At 38.1% G+C, this 21429-nt stretch overlaps 1 protein-coding gene across 1 annotated transcript in view; it reads right to left on the reverse strand.

The window, feature by feature from the left end:
- Positions 1 to 8554: 8554 nt before the first annotated feature.
- Positions 8555 to 21429, reverse strand: part of LOC144957457 (large ribosomal subunit protein uL14) — a 13874-nt gene continuing 999 nt past the window's right edge. The window contains exons 3-4 of the mRNA XM_078888732.1: positions 9527 to 9640; positions 8555 to 8708 (exon numbers count right to left, since the gene is read on the reverse strand). Of these exons, the coding sequence (XP_078744858.1) occupies positions 8626 to 8708; positions 9527 to 9640 (197 nt within the window). The 3' untranslated portion in view covers positions 8555 to 8625. The remainder of the gene's footprint in view (positions 8709 to 9526; positions 9641 to 21429) is intronic.

Genomic DNA, 21429 nt, shown 5'->3' on the forward strand with positions numbered 1-21429 from the left:
TTACCAGATGACTATGCTGTATGGTGAACGTCGGAGTTGGGAGGCAATAAAACCACAAAATGCGATGGGCAGTTAGATCAAAAACGTTCATCCAATATTAATGATTAAAAAAAAAAAAAAATTGCAGGAGAGACTTCACCACTATTCATACAAAATAGATGTTAAGGTCATGTGATGTAGAGTGGATAGTAACAAAGCTTTCATGCACAGTACAACCTGTATACAACAACAGTCAAATTTAGTTGAATCCAAGCTTTTGATGAATTTGGAGTGCCAGTAATTATTACAGTGGAGCTATGTTTTAACGAGAACAACTGTTCCAAGCTGAATTTTTGTTATTCCTGAACTCTCGCTTGGGACTATACTATAAGCAATTTTGCTATAAATTTAATACTAATACAGACCTTGCTAGGTTTCCTGTGACAAATTAGGGAGCAGATATAGATAAAGATCTCAAAAAAGTATGAATATGAATCAGTACCAAAGCCAAAAAAAAAAAAAAAAATCAGCCTCGAATCTCGGACCTCCTGATTACCAGTCAGACGCGTTACCATTACTATTACTAAATTACTACTACAGAGGTCACCTGAAGGTCGGAACGATATATTTACATTTGAGTCACTCCATTTTTAATTTTGAAAATGTTAAAGTTAAAGCGACAAATTAGGAGCAGATACTGGTTTAAGATAAAGAGATGAAAAAGTGTGTATGAAACTGCCATACAAAGCAAGAAAAAAAATATGTACATAATAATATCAACCTGCCTGCACTAACGATTGAAATTCAGACTTGATTATCAGTGGACATACCATTACACCAGAGGTAACTTGATACTGATAGATAGTTGGATATACTGCCTATATCTTTCATAAGGGTATGCATTTTCGCTGTTAACCCCCACTCGCACCACAAAACAACATTGAGCACGAGGATGAGGTCGAAGACATGAGGGCACTTTTTCAGATCTTTATGTTTCCTGTACTACTTTTTACAGTAGATACTGCATGCTTAGTGCTACTTGAAGCAAAATCAACGAGGGAATCGGAGCTTTTACACATGGACAACACATACTCTTGCTGAAATAAACTTTATTACAAGTGTGTATTAAACCTAAAATGGACAACTTGTATGCAGTAATTTCATGCATTTTTTTTCTATCGGTAAGAACTGTAGACGTACACATTTTATTTTGCTGTAAATTTATTACAATGAAAATATAGTTCCATATTGCCTGAAGATCCGTATCACCAACAAAAAGAAACAATAGTACACACAATACTAGATACCAGTCAATGATTTCTTAATTCATTGAAACGGGCTAAACAGGGCCAGCAATCGTGAATCTCAAGCTATGAATATGAGTAAGATGAACACATATAAAGGAAAGAATAGAAGTAGAACAGAAAAAAAAAACCCATGTTTTCTGTTGTTTTAAAGGGATTTACGGCGCTTACACTTACAGGCCATTTCAACGCCAGTAAAAAGGAAGAAAAAGGGATAGTCAAAAGATTGTAAATTTACAATTTAGAGTAGGTACCCATGAAAAAAGCAAGACTAAGAGGGCTGGTTCAATTCTAAAGATGGACTTGAACCAGGGACTGACACCCTCCAAGATGGTTTCGAAGTGTAATTGTAATAATTGCATACAGATTTGATTTCATACTGCCAATGTCAACTAAGGTAACTTGGACCAATTAAGACGACAGTGCACTCTGGATAAGTCGATGGTTATTTTCTTGGTCCCTCCCACATGTCAATTTTCTTATCACTCATGACCATAATAAAATCACAAACATACAAGAACCTATTTCCATTGTTTAAAAAAGCTACCAGTTACCAGTAAGAATTTTCATTGGTTAAGAATATCCCCAAAAGATTGGCGTACACCGATGTGACGTAGGTGCTTTGCCAGACGTCTGTGCTCAATGTACACAAGTAGTTGAAGTAGTATCGAATAGCATTGATTTTACATCAATTTTAGATCGTCACAACTTCAAGTCAAGATTTCTTTTTTGTTTCTTATCCCAGAGGAAATTGGCATACCAGCCAATTCAGGCTCAACGATTTACAAGAAGTGTGACCACTACTTATCTGGTCAATTTGATGCAACCAAGCAACGTCAGCGGAAAGCACGACATGGAGGGCCATACTTATTCTGGATTGGCTTGCTTTGTTCACACACATTTTTGCTCGGTTACACTCCAGTAAAGTTGATTTTCGGATAAGTCGATTTTTTTTTTTTCTGTTCCCCTGTGCATAGTCTTATCCAGAGTCTACATGACCTAATTTTATCATTTCAGAGCCAGTAAAAAGGTTGATTGGAATCCCATTATAAAAACAAAAGTGACCAGTTCAAATAGGAAACGGTTCGCCAAGAGCAATTAATCCTTGTCTAAGTCTAATTTGAGGTCCTTAATAAGTCCCAGTACAGATGAAAGCCCCCAAATTTTTAAAAAGAAAAGTTTTGATTTGTTTTTAAGGGTTTTACCGCGCTTGCAACACATGCTTGCAACACATTAAGGTCGTATCAGCGCCAGTAAAAGGAAGAAAATGGGATAGTAAAAAGTACTAGAATGACTACTAAAGCACCCAAAAAAAGGTAAGACAAAGGGGGAATTGGTTGAAATAGGAAACAGATGTAGATTTCAAAAGCACACAAAGTACAGTACAGTGCAACCCCAATGTAACGACATCCGTTATAGCGACATTCCCTGTATAACGACATGGTACTCAGGTCCCATTTTATTTTACTATATATCATTAGTAATAAAAACCCCTCTATAGCGACGTACATTTCAGCAAAACCCCTGTATAACGACATTTCTGGTCCGACAAACCTTGAAGGTGTTTGTCTACCATGAAATTGTTCGTCACTATTACAAGTGGTATCTTCCATTCTATGTATGTTGTCTACTCGTAATAAGCCCAGAGCTAGTTCTTATTGTAGCCAATGAAAACGCTTCTTTTTCAGCCAATCAATAGTCACATTTGTACAACACCGCAGCCAATCAGAAGGCTCGCCTTTCACCAATCAGAAGGCTCGCCTTTCACCCAATGAATGCCTGTGACAGGTCAACACTGGACTGTTTATAAATCCTTTGTCCACTCTCCATTCATTGCCGGTCCCAAGCCCGGATAAACTACAGAGGGAAAATGGGTGTATACATTCACTACACAAGACCCAAAACGCCTCCTGATATACACACATAGGAAACCTCTCTGTAACGACATCCCTCTATAACGACACGTTTTCCCGGTCCCGACGATGTCGTTATATCGAGGTTGCACTGTACTTAGTTTGAATTTGAGATCACCTGGTCTCATCCAGACACAAGCACAGGTCCCCACTAAGAAAGAGGAATACACTCAAATATTTACAAATCATATATATAACGAAAACATACAGTGCTTGTTTTATTTTTAAGGGTTTACGGCGCTTTCAACACATATAGGTCGTATTAGCGCCAGTAAAAAGGAAGAAAATGGGATAGTAAAAAGTTTTAGAATTACAATTAAAGCATTCAAGAATAAGGCAGACAAAAGAGAATTGGTTCAAATCGGCAACTTGTAGATTCCAAGAGCACACTATCAGTGTACTTAGTTTGAGATCACCTAAAAGTCTCATCCAGACACAAGCACAGCTCCCCACTAAGAAGAGGAATACACTCCAACTGTTTACAAATCATATAATACATAAGCAAAACATAATACAGTGCATAACTGAGAGATAATTTACAAGGTAAAAAATATCTCCCAAAACTAACTATACATTTGACTGTTTTCCTCCCAGTCCCAGCCAGGGTCAGGACAAAACCAAGTAATCTCATTCCAAGACATCGACAGAAAGCATGTTGGAAAACAGACATAGGGGGATAGAAGACACACAGTATGTAACTCCCTGCCCACTATGGCTATGGGAGGTCAAGAACCCCACCCAGAAAAAGAAAAGATGGATTGCATCAGAGACTGTTCCACTCAGATGCTAATAAAGGGCACATACGAAGGCTTTTATTTTTTTATAAGGGTATTACGGCGCTTGCAACACATTAAGGTCATATCAGCGCCAGGAAAAAGGAAGAAAATGGGATTGTAAAAAGTTCTAAGCATCCAAGAATAAGGCAGACAAAGGGGAATTGGTTCAAATAAGGAACAGATGTGGATTCCAAGAGCACACCACCAGTGCACTCAGTTGGAATCACCTAAAAGTCTCATCCAGACACAAGCACAGGTCCCCACTGAGGAACACACTCAAATGTTTATAAATCATATATAATACATAAACAAAACAATACAGTGCATAACAGAGATGATTTACAAGGAAAAAAATATCATCTCCCCAAACTAACTATACATTTGACTTTCCCTCCCAGCCAGGGCCAGGACAAAACCAAGTAATCTCATTCCAAGACAAAGACAGAAAGCATGTTGGAAAATAGACATAGGGGGATAGAAGACACAGTATGTACCTCTCTGCCCATTATGGGAGGTTAGGATCCCCACCCAGCGTAAGAAGGCCAACAAGAGCCAGGAAAAGACCAAATTATCCCGCTGCACGACTCAGAAAACAGAAATAGGGGAATATACAGAGACGCCAACTTTGAATTTCGCTCACAGGAGTTTCAGCCACCACTCGTAGGAATTTCAATGCCGAAAGAGGAATTTCCGCACACAAGAAAAAGGAATTGGAATGATATTTGGCATTGTGCTTACATATTGTATAGTTCTAAATAGATAACTGATTAGAATTACAGTGTATATTATGATACATAAACACATTGCAAATTACAATCCCAAAGTTTCCTTATTTCAAATGCAGTAAAGCGCCAAAACCTAACGGTAGAGATTGTAGTACTGGTGGTAGTGAGGATGATGTGGTGTTGGTGGTTGTAGTAATAGTGGTAGAGATGATGAAGATGTGATAGTGGTTGATGTTGTAGTTGTAGTGGTAGTGATGATGATATGGTGGTGGTGGTGGTTGAGGTAGTGATGGTGATATGGTGGTGGTGCTGGTGCTGGTTGAAGTATAGTAGTTGTAGTGATGATGTGGTGGTGGTATAGTGGTTATAGTAGTTGTGGTCGTGATGATAATGATGTGGTGGTGGTTGTAGTAGTGGTGGTAGTGATGTTGATGTGGTGGTGGTGGTTGTGGTTGTAGTACAAATGGTAGTGATGATGATGTGGTAGTGGTGGTTGTAGTAGTAATGGTAATGATGATGTGGTGGTGGTTGTAGTAGTAGTCGTGGTAGTGATGATAATGTGGTGGTGGTGGTTATAGTAGTACTGGTCGTGATGATGATGTGGTGCTGGTGGTAGTAGTAGTGGTAGTGATGATGATATTGTAGTGGTTGTTGTAGTATAGTAGTAGCATTAGCAATAGTAGTAGTGATGATGATGATGATGTGATGGTGGTAGTTGTAGTAGTATTGATAGTGATGATGATGTGGTGGTTGTAGTAGTGGTGGTAGTGATGATGATGTGGTGGTGGTTGTAGTAGTGGTGGTAGTGATGATGATGTGGTGGTGGTTGTAGTAGTATTCAGGGATGCCACCAAGCAAATTTAAAAAGCCTGAAAACTTGCACTGACGAGATACAACAAATCAACGTCAAGGGCTTTGTAGTTGTAGGGATTTGAAAAATATCAAATTTGGAATATTGTTTCAGTACTTATTATTGCAATTGAGAGCAAATAACACACAAAAGAAAGGAGAGTTAACAGTTTTCAAATTGATAAAATAAGGTGCTGAAAACAAAATATAGACAAATTAATATCAATAGCTATCAGGGGTGAGAATGACTGGTCACATAAAAGGAGAAAATTTTTCATTGTGAAGATCATGACCCACCCATGCAACCATAACCTATAACTATTTGAACTTCACTCAAATTCATTGAGATGCGATCCAAAATTTGTCTTGCAGCAATTTCTGATACGACTCGGAGAATTTCAAAAGTTGAAATTGTAATTACATTTGGTGGTTGTAGTAGGGATGATGATGTGGTGGTGGTTGTAGTAGTAGTGGTGGTAGGGATGATGATGTGGTGGTGATTGTAGTAGTAGTAGTGGTGGTGGTGGTCTTAGAGATGATGATCTGATGGTGGTTGTAGTAGTAGTGGTTCTAGGGATGATGATGTGGTGGTGGTTGTAGTAGTGGTGATCTTTTAGAGATAATTGTGTGGTGGTGGTTGTAATAGTTGTTGTAGGAATGATAATGTGGTGGTAGTTGTAGTAGTAGTGTTGGTAGGGATGATAATGTGGTGGTGGTTGTAATAGTAGTGGTGGTAGAGATGATGTAGTGGTTTTGGTGAGTGATTTTTATTCAGTGATAATAATAGCAATTTGTCAAAAAGGAGGAAAATGTCTCCGTCTATCGGTCAAACGCAAGCAAAGTGTAAAAATAACAGGAACATAGTTTTGTATTGATATTATGTAATATATTACTATTACTAGTATAAATCCATTCTTATCATTAAACATAAATTTACTTTTTGTAAACATTTAATGAATTGTCCTTTCCACATGTTAAAGGCCTACAATGTTATTCAAATAAAAGGCCAGAAAGTGTTGTTTTGTTTTGATTTTTACTTTATAAAGCAGGCTAAAATATCTTTTATTTTGTACCGAAACCTAGTGGTTATTCAGCTAAAAAATACAACCCAAGAATCTCACAAATTTAAAGCCATAGTCAAAAGGTAAAAAGAAAGAAGAATAAACTAAGCCAATCCCCATTGCTTTATTCTAGACTAATGTATTATCTCTGTATAACCAGATGATTTAACGGATGGTTGCGAAAGAAATAGAGAGAGAGAGAGAGGGCGGGGGGGGGGGGGAGAGGGAGGAGACTTCTCTACCAGAATAATTTATGAATTGATCTTAGGAATTCTATATCAAAAAAAAAAAAAAGAAGAAAAGAGAATTGGAAAGAAAGGCAAAGGGAAAGAGGAAGAGAGAGAGAGAGAGAGGTGTCCCTCCCCTTCCCCTTCAACCATCAACTAGCTAATCAAAGAACACCACTGGTCGTCTGTGTCAATTGTGACATCTGGTGCCATTCAGTCTGGTCCGACGTCATAAAAACGGGAACGTCACTAAATTTCACGAGACTATTGCACAGGTGTCAAAATGTGACAAGACATAATGGTGATTTTGTGGTTTTGAGGGAAATGTTTGACACGGCAAATTCAGCGGAAAATTTCTGAGAAATTCTCAAACTCACTTTATTTATCAAAATTTTTATTTTTAAAAGGAGGAATTGTGATGTGGATGGGCGGAGATAAACTACCATTTAGGTGCCCAAATATTCGACCGACGGTGACAGCCCAAATTATTCACCCGGCGAAAAAGTTCCGGCTCAAATCTCGATCGCGATTTTTTTCTTCTTCTTTAAAAAAAAAAAATATATATATATTTTTTTTTTTGAATAGTGACGACGGACAAAAACCGGAGGTTCCGGATTAAAGCCGGCAGGTGGTAAAAAAACCGGATTTCCGGCTAAAACCGGAAAAGTGGCATCCCTGAGTATTAGTGGTAGTGATGATGTGGTTGTGGTGGTTGTAGTAGTAGTGGTAGTGATGATGTGGTTGTAGTAGTTGTAGTGATGATGTGGTGGTTGGAAGGGGGGGTATCCTTGGAACAAATTGACCTCACCGGAATTTGCCCGGAGCCCGGAATTTTTTGCTCCAGACCGGAGTTTTTTCCGGTGAAACCGGAGTTTTGGCATCACTGGAATATAAGACGGCAAGCGACCTGCCATCATGGGAGGTAAATAAATGTGTATGAAACCAGTCACCCCAAGAAGAAAGGAAAATATCCTACAAAACAGGACTGGCAGATTATTTTCTCTCTGCCACTGTTACATTCACACCTTTTCATGTCTAATAATGCACTTTCGACTCATTACAGGGCCAGTTAAAAGGTTCACTGGAACACCATTAAAGAAGTTACGGTAGAAGAAAAGAGACCAGATCAAATTAGTAACAGGTTTACGACAGCAATTATGTTTTTTCTTTTCTTGGGAGGGGGGGGGGGGGGGGGGGGGGTTTGCAGCACTTGGGACACCTTTAGGCGATATCACCACCAGTAAAAAGGAAGAAAATGGGATAATATAAGTTCTACAAATTAAAGCACCCTAGAAAAAGTAAGACAAAGGGTAATGGTACAGATTACAAATAGAAAATAGGTGTAGATCCCATAAGCATCAATGTACTTAGATGATTTACAATGAAAAAAAAATATCTCCCTCCCAGGCAAGGACAGGACAAAAAGTTGTCTCATTCCAAGACAAAGACACAAGGCAAATTGGAAAACAGCTAAAGAGGGATAGAAAATTCAGTAAATGCCTCCCTGCTCTTTATGGGAGGTCAGCAACCCCACCCAGCGACAGCAACTAAATATTGAGGCCATCTAAATTCCCAATATGGGATAACAGCCCCTAATTTTTTTAAACAAAAGACTAATCACACCAGAGACAACACCACTCAGACACTGGCATAAGACATGAAGCACCCCCCACCCCCCTCCCCAGCTCCTGTATTCTAATAAGAAAAACAAAACCATATGAAAATTTTCTTGATTTATTTCCCCTTTCATCACAAACCAATGCATCAACAGTCACAATTTAAAATAATTCTTTATGCAATAGAGGTGGCGTTGGCAGCAATACGGGGCCAAAGTTCAGCACATTCCTTTGCTACTGGACCAGCAATGGCTGAACCTGAAAATAAACAAAATTAAAAAGGCAATAAATTTACTATTGAATTACCGATGGGCACACACAATTCCATATAAGTCATAAAAAATAATTGAATAATTCTTCTTCTTTGTAATCAAACATAAACCTGTAAAGAATCCAAAAACAAATTTATGAGGAGAATTCCAATGTTGAGTATGACCCGCTAGCTCATTAGGTTCATTGTAGCATCCAACCATTGATGACTTAAATAATCAATTATCAAAGTATCAATCTAAAAAAAAAAAATATTTATGCTCACACTTTGGCAGAAATTTAAACAGACTGAAGAGACAGGAGAGTAAATATAATTGTCAAAAGACATCCATCCCTTTTAATTAGCAGTAAATAATCAGCAGAAACTGGTGAGGCGTAATTCAATTTGAATATTAATTTTAAATCTACACCTAACTTTTTAAAAATTCAAATCTATAGGGAAAAAACATATTTAAAAAAAGATTTAGGTAAAACTTTATAATAAAAAGGGATGGATGCCTTTTGACAAAAATGAGTCTTGTCATCAAATGGCAATATCATTAATTAATAACAATTTTTTTTAAAGGGTAAATACCAATCAAGACTACTCTTAACCGTTGTCTTCAAACCTAATATTTGCATCTTTAAAGATAAAATCAAATTATCAAAAATAACGGGGAAAAAACAAAACTGATACCCTGATAATGGCAAAAACCTGATTTACCAGCTTTAGTTGGAAAAATAGCATTCCAGCACAACTAAAAATAAATAAATAAATAAATGGTGTCATATCTACATCTACAAATACAAATGAATAAATGCGTTACCTTTCATTTCTCCTTTGGGATTTACTATAACTCCTGCATTGTCCTCAAAGTAGATGAACATCCCATCCTTCCTGCGAAAAGGTTTCCTCTGTCTCACTACTACCGCAGGCATAACTGGAAAAAAAATTATAAAAATAAATTTTACATGCCTAGTCCGATAACCCCAACATAAATTGAGGGAAGAATAAATAAGACCGAGTAAAGATTCAAGTGTCATTTTGCTGTCAATTTTTGACAAAACCGAGGAATTTGGAGTCTGGGTGATGATATTCATAACTTCTTGTCCAATATTGTGTCATTGTGAGCACGCATTACACGCACTATTAGACTTATTTGCTTCTCGGTTATAACAAATTCACAGCAAAAGCATAACAAACATTAGCTTTCTGGAAATTATCATGAACTGTGTCGAGCCCTTGGAACCAAATTTTCATGGAATCACATGCTCCAGAATGAATTCAATTATTGTTGCTGACAAAAGAAAAATTACCAACTGCTAAAATTGTGGTTTTAAAACATGGAGAGAGAAAAATCAATTTTTGTTTGTTTCAGTTCCTTGAACTATTTTGGCCTTGAACCATGTAAAATTTTCATGACAATTCTGAAGATATGAGAATAGAACTAATGACTGGCTATGTGATTGATAAAAGTGTTGGTTGTGTATTCAGATAAATCAATCTGCAATGTCTTCAAAAGAAAACTTGGATCGAGCAGTGAAATCTTCATCCCTATACACTTCTATCACACAACCTGAATAAAATACAAATCTGGAAAATTGAGAGGACAATCACATACAATGTTATAAATGCTTAACCTGTTGGATCTAATATACCTATAATTTAAATAACATAAAATAGACTTTTGACAAAGCCTCTCATGTACAATTGTAAATACGGGCAAAAAACTAGAAGGCCAATATCCCATGACAAGTTGATGCATATTTGTCTATATTGATTCTCATCTACAACAATAAAGTAGTTGGACCTTACATTTTGCAACTGTCTTTATTGAGAAGGAGATTTTCCTCCTATTTCATTTTTTTTTCACTATCGGCACGATAGTGAAAAAAAAAAAATGAAAAAGGAGGAAAATTTTTAATGATAGCCTTTAAGCCCTATTTTTACTGTATTAACCCCCACTTTTGGAGCATATGAAATGATAAACTATCAGAATTACTCTAACTGGTGGAGAGTGGGGAAACTGCATGTTTTCGATGCACCACACATCAAGTATCTCACTGCCAGTACATTGATAGGGGCAAATGTAAATTTTTGAAAAAGGAGGAAATTCCTCCTCTGGCTCCAAGGGGAAACTATCAGCACTGCTACACCTTATCTTTTCCTGCAATCTTTAATTGAATGACAACAGAGAACAGCAACTAATAAAACTAGATGGAGAAAAATTTAGAGAATACGAGAGGCATAATATGAAGTTGAAAAAAGTGCATTCAGATAAACCAATCGTCAATGCCTTCAAAGAAGACTTGGATCGAGCAGTGAAAATTCATCATCACAATACACTGTAGTGGCAAAAACCACATGATATTCATTTTGTCAGTTTTAAGTTAAAGTAACAAATGCAGAGACGCCAATTGTAAATTTGGCTCACAGGAGTTTCAGACACCACTCGTAGGAATTTCAATGCCGAAAGAGGAATTTCCGCACACAAGAAAAAGGAATTGGAATGGTATTGTGTTTACATATTGTATAGTTCTAAATAGATAACTGATAAGAATTATATGATTCATGATACATAAACACATTGCCAAATAAAATCCCAAAGTTTCCTTATTTCAAATGAAGTAAAGCGCCAAAACCTAATGGTAGAGATTGTAATACTGGTGGTAGTGAGGATGATGTGGTGTTGGTGGTTGTAGTAATAATGGTAGTAACAGAGACGCCAATTGTAAATTTGGCTCACAGGAGTTTCAGACACCACTCGTAGGAATTTCAATGCCGAAAGAGGAATTTCCGCACACAAGAAAAAGGAATTGGAATGGTATTGTGTTTAACTATTGTATAGTTCTAAATAGATAACTGATAAGAATTATATGATTCATGATACATAAACACATTGCCAAATAAAATCCCAAAGTTTCCTTATTTCAAATGAAGTAAAGCGCCAAAACCTAATGGTAGAGATTGTAATACTGGTGGTAGTGAGGATGATGTGGTGTTGGTGGTTGTAGTAATAATGGTAGTAATGATGAAGATGTGATAGTGGTTGTTGTTAGTGGTAGTGGTAGTGATGATGATGTGGTGGTGGTATAGTGGTTGTAGTAGTTGTGGTCGTGATGATAATGATGTGGTGGTTGTTGTAGTAGTGGTGGTAGTGATGTTGTGGTGGTGATGGTGGTTGTAGTACAAATGGTAATGATGATGATGTGGTAGTGGTGGTTGTAGTAGTAGCGGTAGTGGTTGTAGTAGTAGTAGTGGTAGTGATGATGTGGTGGTGGTTGTAGTACTGGTCGTGATGATGATGGTTGTATTAGTAGTGGTAGTGATGATGTTGTAGTGGTTGTAGTAGTAGTAGTAGTAGTAGTAGTAGTAGTAGTAGTGATGATGATGATGCGGTAGTGATGGTGTGGTTGTAATAGTAGTAGTAGTTGTAGTAGTAGTGATGACGATGTGGTTGTGGTGGTTATAGTAGTAGTGGTAGTGATGATGTGGTGGTGGTGCTTGTAGTTGTAGTGGTAGTGATGATGATGTGGTGGTCGTTGTAGTAGTGGTGGTAGTGATGATGATGTTGTAGTGGTGGTTGTAGTAGTATTAGTGGTATTGATGATGTGGTGGTGGTGGTGGTATTGTAGTCGTAGTGGTAGTGATGATGTGGTGGTGGTGGTTGTAGTAGTATTGGTAGTTGCAGTGATGATGATGTGGTGGTGGTAGTTTTAGTAGTAGTAGTAGTGATGATGTGGTGGTGGTTGTAGTAGTAGTGGTAGTAATGATGTGATGGTGGTGGCTGTAGTAGTAGTGGTGGTGGTTGTAGTAGTAGTGGTGGTGGTGGTTGTAGTAGTAGCAGTAGTGGTAGTGATGATGTGGTGATGGTTGTTGTAGTAGAGGTCATGATGATGTTGTAGTGGTGGTTGTAGTATTGGTAGTGAATATGATGTGGTCGTGGCTGTAGTATTAGTGGTAGTGATGATGATGTGGTGGTGGTGGTTGTAGTAGTAGTGGTAATGATGATGTGGTGGCGGTGGTGGTGGTATTGTAGTAGTAGTGGTAGTGATGATGTGGTGGTGGTTGTAGTAGTAGTGGTAGTTGCAGTGATGATGTGGTGGTGGTGGTTGCAGTAATAGTGGTAGTGATGATGTGGTGGTGGTGGTGGTTGTAGTAGTAGCAGTAATGATTTTGTGGTTCTGGTGGTTGTAGTAGTAGTGGTAGTAATGATGTGATGGTGGCGGTTGTAGTAGTAGTGGTAATGATGATGTGGTAGTGGTGGTGGATGTAGTATTAGTGGTAATGACGATGTAGTGGTGATGGTGGTTGTAGTAGTAGTGGTAGTGATGATGATGTGGTGATGGTTGTAGTAGTAGAAGTCGTGATGATGATGTGGTAGTTGTGGTTGTATTAGTGGTAGTGATGATGTGATGCTGGTGGGTGTAGTAGTAGTGGTAGTGATGACGTGGTGGTGGTGGTTGTGGTATCAGTGGTAGTGATGATGATGTGGCGTGGTGGTGTAGTAGTAGTGGCAGAGACGCCAACTTTAAATTTGGCTCACAGGAGTTTCAGCCACCACTCGTAGGAATTTCAATGCCGAAAGAGGAATTTCCGCGCACAAAAAAAAAAAAGAATTCGAATGGTATTTGGCATTGTGTTTACATATTGTATAGTTCTAAATAGATAACTGATTAGAATTATATTACATTGCAAATTACAATCCCACAAAGTTTCCTTATTTCAAATGAAGTAAAGCGTCAAAACCTAATGGTAGAGATTGTAGTACTGATGGTAGTGAGGATGATGTGGTGTTGGTGGTTGTAGTAATAGTGGTAGAGATGATGAAGATGTGATAGTGGTTGATGTTGTAGATGTAGTGGTAGTGATGATGATATGGTGGTGGTGGTATAGTCGTTGTAGTAGTTGTGGTCGTGATGATAATGATGTGGTGGTGGTTGTAGTAGTGGTGGTAGTGATGTTGATGTGGTGGTGATGGTGGTTGTAGTACAAATGGTAGTGATGATGATGAGGTAGTGGTGGTTGTAGTAGTAGTCGTGGTAGTGATGATAATGTGGTGGTGGTGGTTGTAGTGGAACTGGTCGTGATGATAATGTGGTGCTAGTGGTTGTAGTTGTAGTGGTAGTGATGATGATGCAGTAGTGGTTGTTGTTATAGTAGTAGTAGTAGTAGTAGTAGTAGTAGTAGTAGTAGTAGTAGTAGCAGTAGCAGCAGCAGTAGTAGTAGTGGTAGTAGTAGTAGTAGCAGTAGTAGTAGTAGTAGTAGTAGTAGTAGTAGTAGTAGTAGTAGTAGTAGTAGTAGTGGTGATGATGATGATGTGGTGGTTGTTAGTAGCAGTGGTAGTGATGATGATGATGTGGTAGTGGTGGTTGTGGTAGTAGTAGTGGTGGTGGTAGTGATGAAAATGACGTGGGTGGTACTTGTAGTAGTAGTGGTAGTGATGATGATGTGGTGGTGGTGGTTGTAGTAGTATTAGTGGCAGTGATTGATGATGTGGTGTTGGTGGTTGTAGTTGTAGTGGTAGTGATGATGATGATGATGATGCTGATGCAGTAGTGGTTGTTGTTATAGTAGTAGTAGTAGTAGTAGTAGTAGTAGTAGTAGTAGTAGTAGTAGTAGTAGCAGCAGCAGTAGTAGTAGTGGTAGTAGTAGTAGTAGCAGTAGTAGTAGTAGTAGTAGTAGTAGTAGTAGCAGTAGTAGTAGTTAGTAGTAGTAGTAGTAGTAGTAGTAGTAGTAGTAGTAGTAGTAGTAGTAGTAGTAGTAGTAGTAGTAGTAGTAGTAGTAGTAGTGGTGATGATGATGATGTGGTGGTTGTAGTAGCAGTGGTAGTGATGATGATGATGTGGTAGTGGTGGTTGTGGTAATAGTAGTGGTGGTGGTAGTGATGAAGATGACGTGGGTGGTACTTGTAGTAGTAGTGGTAGTGATGATGATGTGGTGGTGGTGGTTGTAGTAGTATTAGTGGTAGTGATTGATGATGTGGTGGTGGTGGTTGTAGTAGTATTAGTGGTAGTGATGATGTGGTGGTGGTTGTAGTAGTAGTGGTAGTGATGTGGTGGTGGTGGTGGTTGTAGTAGTAGCGGTAATGATGATGTGGTAGTAGTAGTAGAAGTAGTAGTAGTAGTAGTAGTAGTAGTAGTAGTAGTAGTAGTAGTAGTAGTAGTAGTAGTAGTAGTAGTAGTAGTAGTAGTAGCAGTAGTAGTGGTAGTAGTAGTAGCAGTAGCAGTGGTGATGATGATGTGGTGGTTGTAGTAGCAGTGGCAGTGATGATGATGATGTGGTGGTTGTGGTAGTAGTAGTGGTGGTAGTGATGAAGATGACGTGGTGGTTGTACTTGTAGTAGTAGTGGTAGTGATGATGATGATGTGGTGGTGATTGTAGTAGTATTAGTGGTAGTGATGATGATGATGGTGGTGGTGGTTGTAGTAGTTTAGTGGTAGTTGATGATGTGGTGGTGGTGGTTGTAGTAGTAGTGGTAGTGATGATGTGGTGGTGGTGGTTGTAGTAGTAGCGGTATGATGATGTGGTTGTGGTGGTTGTAGTAGTAGTGGTAGTGATGATGTGGTGGTGGTGGTTGTAGTAGTAGTGGTAATGATGATGTGGTGGTGGTGGTGGTTGTAGTGTAGTGGTAGTGATGTGGTGGTGGTGGTTGTAGTAGTAGTGGTAATGATGATGTGGTGGTGGTGGTGGTTGTAGTAGTAGTGGTAGTGATGTGGTGGTGGTGGTTGTAGTAGTAGTGGTAGTGATGATGTGATACTGGTGGTTGTAGTAGTAGTGGTAGTGATGATGTGATGCTGGTGGTTGTAGTAGTAGTGTGGTGAGTGATGATGATGGGTGGTGGTGTGGTTGTAGTAGTAGTAGTGGTTGTGATGATGATGTGGAGATGGTGGTGTAGTAGTAGTAGTGGTTGTGATGATGATGTGGTCGTGGTGGTTGTAATGTTGATGGTGGTACTGTTAGTAATGATGATGATGTGTGGTGGTGGTGGTGGTTGTAGTAGTAGTAGTGGTAGTGATGATGATGTGGTGGTGGTTGCAGTAGTAGTGGTGGTGACGATGGTTGTAATACTAGTGGTAATGATGATGATGTGGTAGTTGGAAAGGGGAGGGGTTGGGGGGGGGTGGGGGGTATCCTTGGAACAAATTGACCTCACCGGAATTTGACGGAAGTTGCCCGGAGCCCGGAATTTTTTGCTCCAGACCGGAGTTTTTTCCGCTGAAACCGGAGTTTTGGCATTACTGTAGTGGTGATGATGTGGTGATTGTGGTTGTAGTAGTAGTGGTAGTGATGATGATGTGGTGGTGGTGATTGCAATGGTGATGGTAGTTGTGGTAGTGATGATGAGGATGATGTGGTGGTGGTTGCAGTAGTAGTGGTAGTGATGATGGTTGTAATAAGTGGCATTGATGATGATGTGGCAGTTGCAAAGGTGGGGGGGGGGGGGGGTATCCTTGGAACAAATTGACCTCACCGGAATTTGACGGAAGTTGCCTGGAGCCCGGAATTTTTTGCTCCAGACCGGAGTTTTCGCATCACTGCAAATGTTTTACAATATACAGATTGACCAACACATCGTCTGATGGACTTGAGGGAACAGTGTTTTTTTTCTTCTTAAATCAGTGTTTTGGAAGAAGCAATTTCACAACAAATAGTTCTTTGAATAAAAATGTCCTTATAAACATGACATGGGGTTGTCCAAACATCAAGGTTGCCAATTCAGGAGGCAAACATTGACTGAACTTTTACGCAAACACATTGACCAACCCGTTTCTGAGCATTGAACTCCACTAAAAAGACATGATGTACTTATTTTTTCGTCTAGAAAAAAAATTAATTCCGTAAACATATGGAAAATTGGTAACCTTGAAGAGTAACAAACAAAACTTTTTAAACCATTAACAATGTAAATGAGTGATAATACCATATAGTTTTTCTGGGAAGAAAAAAAAATCTTTACAAATCAGGAAATGTTGAGTCAGAAACAAATAACAGGGTTTCCCCGATAAAATCAGATTTGGCAGGTCTGTGACAAGCTCAATAACTTGCTTCCTAGGGAGAGACCTGCTCAGTTCAAAAAGGAAATTAAAATCATGTGGTAGTCATTGGATTGACAGACAATTGAATAACATCATTGCAAGTCAAATATATCTTTCAGAGATTTGTTTGTTTGTTGCTTTAGGTCTCTTCCAACACAATTGAGGTTATATGAGAGACCGCTGAAACAAAAAAAAAAAAACAAGCAATCTAACAAAAATAGTACAAATGTAAATCAAAATCATAAGATATCATAAGCTAAATTATAAATAACCAAGAACAAACAGGCAGAAGATTTACAGAAAAAAAAATATCCCCTGTCAAAAATACAATCACAAACCAAAGAAGCAGGATAGGCTAGTAAAGAGAAGAAGAAACAACATCACTATCGGATCGTACACCCATGCGAACGTCATAGGTATATGATTCAAGGGTGATGCTCCCATCCAACCACCCGCTATCTTTCAGAGAGCCATATCACAAATATCGGAGATATGCTGATAAATAGTCTTGACTCCAGCTTTTAGGCAGGAGCCGAATAATCATTGAAAAAGTGAAGCCCTAGTTTGGTGAAAAATTCTAACACAATTCAACTTCATCTCTGAAACATTACAATATTGCCCATGAATATGTGCAATCAGTCCAAAACATCTAAATGGGCCCGAATGGATTGGCCACTCTTAGAAAACAGACAACAAATATCATCCGTCATTTTTAATCTGGAATCCATAGGGCAAATGAAAAAAGGGCTGACCAAAGAACACCCGGAGAGGAGGATGTAGAAGCAGACACTTGACGTTCTGGACAGACATGGAGACGACTTGAAGTGATGGAACAGGACAGAAAAAAGTGGAGAACCTTTGTTGATGACCTATGCCCCTGTAAGGTAAGGGCAAAAGACCAAAGTTAAGTGATTTAAAAAAAAAAAAAGATTAACATGCACTGGTGTAAATGACATTTCTTTGAAAATGCGCACGAGCTGACAATTACATTACTGCAAAAGATAACAGAAAATACTGAAATTAGATTTGACAACTTTAACAAAACCCTGTAAAACTTTGGGGCAAATCTATAATATTAGTGAAAATGTGATAACGATGATGTGTTTTTTCTGGAATAATAAAATTCAATACAAATCAGGAAAATAGTTACTAATTAAGGAAACAGGGAGTCAGAAACAAAAATATCAGGAATTTCCCTGATAAAAACGGATTTGGCAGGTTGTGAAATGCTCAACAACCTGCTTCCAATGGAGAGACTTGCTCAGTTCAAAAAGGAAATTAAAATCATGTGGTAGTCATTGGATTGACAGACAATTGAATAACATCATTGCAAGTCAAATATATCTTTCAGAGAGCCATATCACAAATAAAATCAAAGATATACTGATAACGTGATTCCAGTCTTTGGAACCGATTCAAGAAAATGAAATCCTAGTTTGGTGTAAAATTCTAACCACACAATTCCGCTTTCTCTGGTACATTACAATATTGCCCATTAACAGGTGCAATCCACCCAAAACATCTAAATTGACCCAAATTTCATCGTGAACGGGTCTCAACATTCACCCAACGAAGACACAAACATTAAAAAATTCAAAGGATAACAAGACTTCAACTGAATGGAACAGACCTGGGGGAAGTGGTCACCTTTGTGAAGTGTTAATGGAGGCAGAGACGAAGATGTAAATGTAGGCACTTTGATAAAATTTTGAAACTCAAAATATCTTAAATTTGACCCAGTCAGGGGGATGGGACTTGAAAAAACATAAAATTTGATACCTTACGGTTCCAGAGTTATTTATATTTTTCTGTTGAAATTTTTTGTCAATTTTACAGAGAGAATCTGTGATCTCACTGCTGCCTCAAAACCAGCATCTCGCGGCTATCGGGAAATTTTGAGTTTTGCAGTCAACATGGCCCACTTATTGTTTTCAGTAATTTTGTTTCAATTAAAAAATAACTGGCAAGTGTTAGGTATCATTTTAAAGGTCAGAAAATAAGCTTTATTTTCATATAAATCATTTTCATGTATGAAAAGTATGGAAAAAATTAAGGATAAATGAAAATGGAAAAAAATATGAGGTTTTTGTCCAAAAAAGTGGGGTTGATGGCGGGAAAAATAAAATAATGAGCGAGTGTATCAATTTTGATTAAATTTGGCAGAGATGATCTTCAATTAATTGTCTTTCGATGTTTGAAGTATAATTAAAATGTATCCATAATTTAAAAAGTTCTTATAATTCAAAAATTGATAAATTTTTATTTCAATAGCTTTCTGAGAAATACAATCAGGAATTAAGAATAAAATATACCGTTAGAAAGATTGTTTTGTAACCTTTAAAATGATACAAAAATTAGTCACATAGGTTCACAAATAACGCCATGGTGACGAAAACAGTAAAGGGCCAAAAATAAAGTTCCAAAAAAACGAGTTTCACCTTACAGTGAGCCTATCGGCGGCCACTGGACTGGAGTTATCAAAGTGCCTAGTAAATGCATGGATTGAGTGTTTAATTCAAATACTAAAGCAGTTTTGATGTAAAGATTGAAAACATGGAGGATAACCTAAAAAGTCATAACTAAAATCCAAATCTTCGTTAACTCATTTCTGCAAAAGATTTTAAACATTGGCCACAGAAAACAAATCAACAACCAGTTGAAAAAGAAATTTGAAGAGAAATTGGAAATAGAATGGTCACAATCTTAGAAAGCTTAACCAACATCATCCGGCAGACGTTAATCTGGAGTCCAAAGGGTAAATGAAAGAAGGGCTGACCAAAGAACACCTGGAGAGGAGGATGTAGAAGCAGACACTTGGCATTCTGGACATATGGAGACAACTGGAAGTGATGGAGCAGGACAGAAAAAAGTGGAGAACCTTCGTTGATGACCTATGCCCCTTTAAGGGCAAAAGACCAAAGTAAGTGATTTCGAAAAAAAAAGATGAACATGCCCTGGAGTAAATGACATTTCTTTGAAAATGCACACTGGCTGACAATTACATTACTGCAAAAGATAACAGAAAATCCTGAAATTAAATTTGACAACTTTAACAAAACCCTGTAAAATTTTGTGACAAATCTATATTAGTGAAAATGTGATAATGACGATGTGTTTTTGTCTGGAATAATAAAATTCAATACATATCAGGAAAAGAAATAATAAATAGGAAACAGAGTCAGAAATAAATATCAGGAATTTCCCAAATAAAAATAGATTTGGCAGGTCTGTGAAATGCTCAATAACTTGCTTCCTAGGGAGAGACTTGCTCAGTTCAAAAAGGAAATTAAAATCATGTGGTAGTCATTGGATTGACAGACAATGAATAACATCATTGCAAGTCAAAATATCTCTCAGACTCAGTGAGCCATATCACAAATAAAATCAGAGAGATGCTGAGAAATAGTACGATTCCAGCCTTTAGTGGTGCCGAATAATCATCAGAAAAGTGAAGCTACAGTTTGGTGTAAAATTTTATTAACTCAATTTCATGTTATCACTGATATCACCATTCACCGTCTGATTCACTAATGATGACTAGCGGTCATGCGGGTGAATGGGAGAACTGTGACAGTGATTGACAGGTGCTGATGTCAATTGCCAAGGAGTGAGTCCTTGGTAGTTGACGGTTCATCAATTGCCAAGGAGTCAAATTGGAACTCTTCGGCCGCATGTGGTGATTTCAGTCGGGCCTCAATCAGCTGCATGTGGTGATTTCAGTCGAGCCTCGATTTGCGCGCATACGAATCTCGAACCCGGTCACTTTCTTTTCTTCCATTCGCCATTCACTCATTCCTTGTCAATCGTTGTGGAAAGGATCAAGTCGACACTTGTTGGCATTTGTTTTTAATTTTTATGTCTTTTCACGAATTCCAAGATGAGTTAAGATAATATCAAACAAAAATTACTGTTGATTTCGGTATTCAGCGGGGGGGGGGGGGGGGGGGGGGGGGGGAGGGGAAACAAGGACGAAGTGGCAAATCCCTGCAAGATGTCCTAGATTAAAAGAGAAAAGTAAGATTTCCTTTATTTTAAAGGAAATATACTGTACATCGTCTTAATACGGAATAATGAACGTAAAATATTTGTGCAACAAGATCAATCCGTGGCATTAATAGTAAATAGTTGATGATCTACCAACTGGCAAGGTCCGTAAAAAAGAGGAAATATAAGAGAGAGAGGAGGGGGGGGGGGGGGATGACAGAGAAATACATACACAGAGGAAAAAATGGCAGAGAGGGAAAAGAGAAAATGACAGAGAGAGAGTGTGTGTGATAGAGAAAATAAAAAGAGAAAATGACAACAGAGAGAGAAGAAGAGTAAAAGAGAGAGTATTAATTAATATTAATACATAACATACTCTGTGGCAATGCATCACTTCGTGACATAAGGTACTCCGTGGCAGTTAAAAGGACACATGCGTAGTTGATCCTTGGCAATTGACGATTTGACAATTGTCAAGGTCCTTGGCAATTGACGCTACCATTGAAAAAGTGAAGCCCAATCTATCCCCTCACCACCAAAAGAAACTTTGTATTGCAACGGTGATTTAGAAACACAGATTATTGTGCTTATCTCTCCTGGCGGCAAATACCATGTGGACAGTGGGCAGATAAAAACTCTCAGAAGAGGTTAAAATTTTTTTAAAAAAGAAAAAAAAATCCAGAAAATAGCCTTCCTGGAAACCTCT

This window comes from Berghia stephanieae, chromosome 12, assembly GCF_034508935.2.
Source record: "Berghia stephanieae isolate SIO BIC M18660-M18661 chromosome 12, UCSD_Bste_1.3, whole genome shotgun sequence".
NCBI classification, from domain to species: domain Eukaryota; kingdom Metazoa; phylum Mollusca; class Gastropoda; order Nudibranchia; family Aeolidiidae; genus Berghia; species Berghia stephanieae.